Source organism: Carlito syrichta, unplaced genomic scaffold, assembly GCF_000164805.1.
Source record: "Carlito syrichta isolate Samal-C Ts95f unplaced genomic scaffold, Tarsius_syrichta-2.0.1 Scaffold287498, whole genome shotgun sequence".
Lineage (NCBI taxonomy): Eukaryota > Metazoa > Chordata > Mammalia > Primates > Tarsiidae > Carlito > Carlito syrichta.
The window spans coordinates 143,742-151,017 of NW_007231594.1; the positions used below are offsets into that span (position 1 = coordinate 143,742).

Genomic DNA, 7,276 nt, shown 5'->3' on the forward strand with positions numbered 1-7,276 from the left:
TCACCTCAGCCTCCCAAAGGCGCGGGATTACAGGCTGAGCCACCAAGCCCAGCTTAAATATCCCTCTTTCTTAAGAAAATTCACTCTGATTCTAGATTGTCAGAAGTGAGATCAACAAGGCAAGGCATAAGAGGATCTGGAAATAGACTGATGTAATTGATGGGCGGGAGCAGGTCATGGGTGTCAGGTTGGGACCCTCAGAGCATTGACAGCCTTCATAAATTTTGCTAGCGCACTGCTCCCTCCACCCATGCCTGTCTCGGGGGATCTATGGAATAGAGGTGTTCCAGTGCGTGGAATATTGAAGTCCCTTGGACTAGCATTTTTGAGCACCATGTGCCAGACACCATGCTAGATACTGAGTGATAGAGAGGAAGGAAGGAAGGCAGGGAGGAAAGGAGAGAACACTTACTCTTTTTTCTGGAAGAAGAGAGAACGCCCTCACACTACCCCAATTCTGCCCTTTTCAACTCCCCGATTAATATTTTTAAGTGTTAAATATCAATCTTTCATATCCTCAGTATGAAGAGACTTCCCTGTGGTCTGTGAGGTACTTCAGACACTCTCAGTGGAGAAGAACTGAGGACACAGCAATGCTCTGAGGGTCCCAACCGGACGCCCATGACCTGCTCCCGCCCATCAATTACATCAGTTCCTCACAAGTTGCCGTCATTTATGGGACGACAATTTACTTATATGAGGATAGGCTGAGCAATTAAAACCGAATCAACCCAAAGGTTAGACACTGGTTAAAATTAGAGGCTTCAAAGTTAGACTCAAGTCCAGGTCAGAGCTCTGCCCCTAAGTAGGTGTGAATTTGAGCCAAATCTCCTCTCCCCCAGACTTCTGATTTCTCATCTCTATAATGGAGATGCTGGGAATACATTCATGGGTTTAGGTGGAGAGGAAATTCAATGCCTCTCAAGAGTAAACTGCTCAACTGCCAGTGGCATTGGAGCTGTTTCTATCAGCAGAGGGCAGCCCTGTAAGGAAAAATGGAGATCCCCTACCTGGCACTGAAACCCAAACTCAGAAGCGGATCTGTTGGGACACTAAGTCTGGTAACTTTGAAACAGAGGGTGACCGACTTCCTGGGAAGACCACCACGGATACACACAGAGCCTTGTCAATGGATGCAGTTATCTGTGATTCCACTGCAAAGTTATTGTCATTCATTACATTTTCACCTTTACTCTTCCTTCTTTTCCCCCATCCAATATTTCTGACTATACCCCATACATGTTTTATTTCCCTCCATGTTACATGTTCTATACGTAGATTCTGCCGTGCCGGGTACTGACTTGCAACTTCCTTTTTCTGGCATAAGAAATTTGACTTTTACCAAACACGGTTATCATTGCACATCTATGTAACGCCGCTCTAGAGCTAACAGCATAAATTATTTACGACTTTCCCCTCAAATCTAAAAATGTTCATTTTGTCCTTTAATTTAATAGGCCTAATGCGTTCCCTGTGGCATTATTTATAATGAAAAAATTGTTTCTAAACATACGGGACAGTTTAAGTAAATGATGGTACAGAGTGACATTTCTGAGGATGTTTGAACAATATGAAAGCGCGTGGTATAACTACAGCAAGGTCACAGGTTCACACACATGCTACACCTCAAAGCAGGAAGGGGGGAAGGAAGGTCCGGTCTTTCCCTCTGGATCGCTTGTTACCAATTTCCTTTTGAGCCCTTTTGCCACTTGATAGTGAGGAGGTTGGGTGAGGAAGAGGGAGGGGGTTTACTAGAGTCCCTTCCAATTTTTAAAAACCTCATCTTTTATTTTAGTTTTTTATTATAAAGATATGGGGTGCAATTCAGGGTTAGGTATACAAATATTGATTATGCAGATACCCTCGATGATGAGATGTGCTCCTCCCTCCCCTGACAGTTTCCCACTACTGCCAATCCCTTTCTTTTTTTTTTTTTTTTTGAGTTGGAGTCTCCCTCTGTCACCCAGACTGGAGTGCAGTGGCCGCTCCCGGCCACTGCAGCCTCGACCGGCTGGGCTCCAGCGATCCTTCTGCCTCAGCCTTCCGAGTAGCTGGAACTACAGGCAAGCGCTACCACGCCCGGCTAATTTTTGATTTATTGTAAAGATGAGGTCTCGCTAATTGCCCAGGCGGGTCTCGAACCCTCAGGCTCAGGCAATCCACTCACCTGGGCCTCCCAAAGTGCTGGGACTATAGGCTGAGCCACCGAGCCCAGCCAAACCCTTTCTTATAGTACTATAATTGCTCAAGGTCCACTTATGAGTGAGAACATATAGTACTCCGTTCTTTGTTTCTGTGATAGATCACTGAGTATGATCGACTCCAAATGCATCCAAGTTGCTGTGAAGTCCGTATGTTTGTCCTTCTTTGTGGCTGTGTAATATTCCATTGTGTATATGGACAACATTTTCTTTAGCCAGTCCAGCTTCGAGGGGCAACACGATTGGTTCCATGTTTTTGCTATTGTGAATAGAGCTGCAACAAACATGCGTGTGTAGGGATCTTTTTTGTAAAATGATTTGAGTTCCTCCGGGTATATTCCCAATAGGGGGATTGCTGTCATAGGGAAGGTCAATTTCTAGTTCTTTCAGAAATCGCCACACTGTCTTCCAAAGAGGTTGCACTAGTTTGCATTCCCACCAGCAGTGTAGAAGCGTTCCTTTTTCTCCTCATCCTCGCCAGCATTTGCTATTGTTTTATGAATGATGGCCATTCTTACTGGGGTTAGGTAGTATCTCAATGTGGTTTTGATTTGCATTTCTCTGATGATTAGTGAGGCTGAGCACTTTTTCATGTATCTGTTGGCTGCCCGTATATCTTCTTCTGAGTAGTGTCTATTCATGTCTTTTGCCCACTTTTTAAAGAGACTATTTGTTTTTTTCCTTTCGGTGTATTTGAGTCCCTTGTAGATCCTAGATGTTAGGCCTTTGTCAGACATACAGTTGGCAAATATTTTTTTCCCATTCTGTGGGCTGTCTCCCTGCTCTCTTGATGGTTTCTTTGGTTTTGCAGAAGCTCTATAGTTTGATGAGGTCCCACCTGTCTATCTTATTTCTTTAGGTATTGGCCTGTAAGGTTCTGAATAGGAATTGGTTGCCAGTTCCAATTTCCATAAGGGAGTCTCCTGCATTTTCTAAGATTCTTATAGTTTGAGGAAAAATCTCATCTTTAATAACGTGAGTAATCACTTTAGAAACTCTTTTCTCTTGGAATTGTACGGTGAGGTGTGGCATTCCTGATCTCACCAGGTTTCTTTGGAAAGTGTCCAGTCCCAGAGTACCCTCTGCTGTGATCTCTCAGTTCTGATCCCAGACACTTGCCCCCTTCTGATATTCTCAGAGGTTCTGTGTCTCCCAACCAGGGCAGGCAGGAAGCTAGAATGCTGCCTTGGGTGGTGGGGAGAACAAGGAACCTGCCACTCAAATGCCTTCAGCTACGCCCCGCCCCCGTCTGCTCTGCCTTCTTCCCATCAAGCACTGGGACTGAAATAGAATTTTCCCTCCTTCCCTCATTCCTGGAAATCATAATAGATGGAATGTTGCTTGAAATAGAACAGGTTGCCAATAAGGGAGCATAGAGAAGAGGGTATCTCCAGAATATGATACCCAGTTTATAACGTAAAGAGGAAAAACACAAAGTGTAAAATGTGTAAATGCTATCAACAAATTACATAAGATGCATGCAGAAAACCCTGGAATTATATGCATCAAATTTACCAATAAATTTTATTTTAATTTTAAGAAATTTTAATTGCCACACAAGTGTCCATATAGATGGAGTATAATAGATGCTTTCACACAGGTGTACATTGTGTGATGATCAACTCAGGGTAATTAACATATCTCTCACCTCAAACATTGATCATTTCTTTGTAGTGAGAACATCTGAGCACCTCTCTTCTACTTATTTTGAAATATACATTATCGTTTCTTGGGTTTTTTTTAAAGATGTGGGGTATACCTTTCAAGGTTAGGTATACAAATGTTGACCGTGCAGGTCCCCTTGTTGATGAGGTGTGCCCCTCCCTCCCTTGGCAGTTTCCCTCAACTGCCGATCCCACCCCAAACTATACATTATTGTTAACTAAAGTCATAGTACGGTGCAAAAGGGCACCAGAATTATTCCTTCTACCTTACTGTAACTTTGTACCCACTGACCAATCCCTCTCCCTTCCCTTCTCCCCCCAACCCTCCTCAATAGCTGGTAACCGCTGTTCTTTTACTTCTGTGAGATCGATGCTTTAGTTTCCACGTGAGTGAGATGACATGGCGTTTGTCTTTCTGTGCCTGGCTTATTTCACTTAACAAATGTCTCTCCGGTTCATTCGTGTTGTCGCACATGCAGGGTCTTATTCTTTTTTTTTTGAGTTGGAGTCTCACTCTGTCGCCCAGACTGGAGTGCAGTGGCCGCTTTGGCCACCACAGCCTCGACCTGCTGGGCTCCGGCGATCCTTCCGCCTCAGCCTTCCGAGTAGCCAGAATTACAGGCACGCGCTACCACGCCTGGCTGAATTTTTGATTTATCGTAGAGACGAGGTCTCGCTGCCCAGGCGGGTCTCGAACCCGTGGGCTCAGGCAATCCACTCACCTCAGCCTCCCAAAGGTGCGGGATGACAGGCTGAGCCACGGAGCCCGGCTTTTATTCTTTTTTATAGTGACTAATACTCCATTGTGTATATGTGCCACATTTTTCATCCATTCATCCACTGATGAACACTTAGATTGGTTCCATATCTTGGCTATTGTGAACAGGGCTGAAATAAAAATGGGAAGTGCCGATATCTCTTTGATATTACTGATTTTGCTTCCTTTGGATATATACCCAGTAGTGAGATTGAAGGATTATATGGTGATTCTACTTTTGATTTTTTGAGGAAGCTTCCATACTCTTTTCCACCGTGGTTCTACCAATTTGACTTCCTATGAACAGTGTGTAGGTGTCCCCTTTTCTCCACATCTTTGCCAACACTTGTTACCATTTGATTTTTTGATAATAGTCTATCTAACTGGAATAAGATGGTAATTTACTATTGCTTAAATTTTATGAACAAGATTTCGGCAACCACAGCTCAAAACTTGAATTGAAAACCTAGTTTACTTTTTTGCGAGATGAACTTCTCGCTCAACTTTCTCATCAGCACTTCCTTCAAACTTTCTGAGACCATTGCCTAAGAAACCATGGGCCAACTAAAAGGCAAAAAACTTGGGGGAATATGAAAAGCATACTCCCTCCGACTCAGACAGAAGACACCTGCAAAAATATGCTGTCCATTTTCACTTGTCATAATTTAAAAACTAAAATAGTAGAGTGCTGTAGTTGCTATTAATGTTGGTAAGTGCAGAAAAACAGATATCCTGTTTTTGCTTTCTTCTGTAGGTCACCAGATCACTCTAAAAATCAAGCATATGAAGCTCGTGTTAAAAAGTTCCAACATCAACAAAATAACAAGGTAAAAAAATCATGCTTTCTTTTATATGTTGGTTTTAATGACTGAATTTGACTTTTGAAGAAAACTAAAAACATTTCTGTCCCTGACTCTTGTTTCAAATAGAGATAAGTAAAGCAGTCTTTCTCGACTTTTAATTTAGTGTTTTCAGGAGGAAACAAAAGGTATTTCCTGGTGTAAAAATGAGAGAGACCGAAAGCTGATATTAACTGAAATGTATAGACAAACAATAGAATAACTAAAACAATCCAAATAGTTTATAATAGTTCCAACCTTTCTTGTAAAAATACACATGTGATTTATCAAGCACATTTCAACCAGGTTGAAATTTTTACAATAGTAATTACATTCCTGGCATTGAATAATTTTATACAGCACATTTTTAAATATTCTTTTTATTTCAAATAATAATCAACTAAAGCAAAAAATATGTAGAAAATGTAGACAAAACATGAATTGTGAACAATGAGTAACTAAAAACTCCTAAAAGCTCACTCTCAGATAAATATTTATTTCAGTGTCCTAGAAGTCTCTTTTAAAATATTCGTTTAATGAACTCACTTTGCTGAAATAATTTTACCTTACAAGGCAAAACAAACTTGTCTATAAGCAGATATAGACATATATATATCATACATAGAGTTTTAGAAATAACTTTGGGGGATAGACTTCAGACAATTTTTAGCCTGAAATAACTTATTATCAAAAAGTATAGTCTTTGATGGTAACAGCAGGTGATAATCAGCCAATGTCCACTCTAAGACTTACAGTCCAATGCCTCAAAGTTTGCTCCTGAAAAAGTTATCACAGTCAATAAACAGTTGAGGACACAGGAGCAATCACACGAAACGCTAATCATAATTTTATGTATCCAAGTGCACACTGGAAATGTGTGCCATTTTGACTTCCTGAAACCAAGACTATTAGAAAAATAGAAAAAGTTCAGACTAGGGCCAAAAAATGACCATAAAACATAGAACCTGATATTGACAAAATGTCCAGGATGAAGGAAACAACTAAATCTTAAAGTACCAGAGAGAATTAATAATGTTTCAAATGAATAAAAGGAAGAGATAATTTTCAAAGTAAGAAGTAAACTGAAGAACTACGTGTACTCCAAGGAAAAAATAACAAACATTCAGCATCAGTGCGGCCGCATGAATTTGTGTTGAGAGTAACTCAGAGGTCACATGTGAGTTTCGTGAGGGAAAGTGCTGTAATAGATCAATCATGTCTACTATGGTTGGATGGAAATATGGTGACTGTCATTCACAGACTATTGGCCACCCCTTCTCCAAGCGATGGGTCAGCCCCGGAATAGGTTTAAGAAGAGATAGAATACATTTCTAGTGGATTATAAAGTTAAGACTATCTGGAAGGCATCCCCAAACTTCCAAAAAAGATATCCTGAATGGCAATCACCAGTGGAGATAATATTGGTACGAACCATAGATTTGATCTTGGGTGGCATTTCTCAAGTTCTTAAAACTGTTTCTTTTTCAGGTAACCCAGAAAAGAAATTCTGAATTACTGACAGCAGAATAGGAAGAATGTAACCACCAAGATAGGGAAGGAAATTAAAAATGAAAATATACAAAATTATCATTGAAGCTATCTCAAGATAGACGATTTGATTTCTCAAGGAAAACTGTATCCACTTTGGTAACATTCTGAAAACAGAGGCAGGCATCTTCACTGGTCATCAGAATTCAGGCATTAGTCAGTACCGAAAACCAGCTCACGCCAGGTTTCAAGTATACAAGAGTCATGCATTTGATGACTGGTAAATTCTGAAGAAAAGATATTTATGATCAAGATCCCAAACACAGT

At 40.9% G+C, this 7,276-nt stretch overlaps 1 protein-coding gene across 1 annotated transcript in view; it reads left to right on the forward strand.

Moving 5' to 3' along the window:
• IMPG1 (interphotoreceptor matrix proteoglycan 1) overlaps positions 1–7,027 on the forward strand; it is a 142,671-nt gene extending 135,644 nt beyond the window's left edge. The window contains 2 exon segments of the mRNA XM_021709840.1: positions 5,377–5,449; positions 6,950–7,027. Coding sequence (XP_021565515.1) covers positions 5,377–5,449; positions 6,950–7,027 — 151 coding nt within the window.
• The last annotated feature ends 249 nt before the right edge of the window (positions 7,028–7,276 follow it).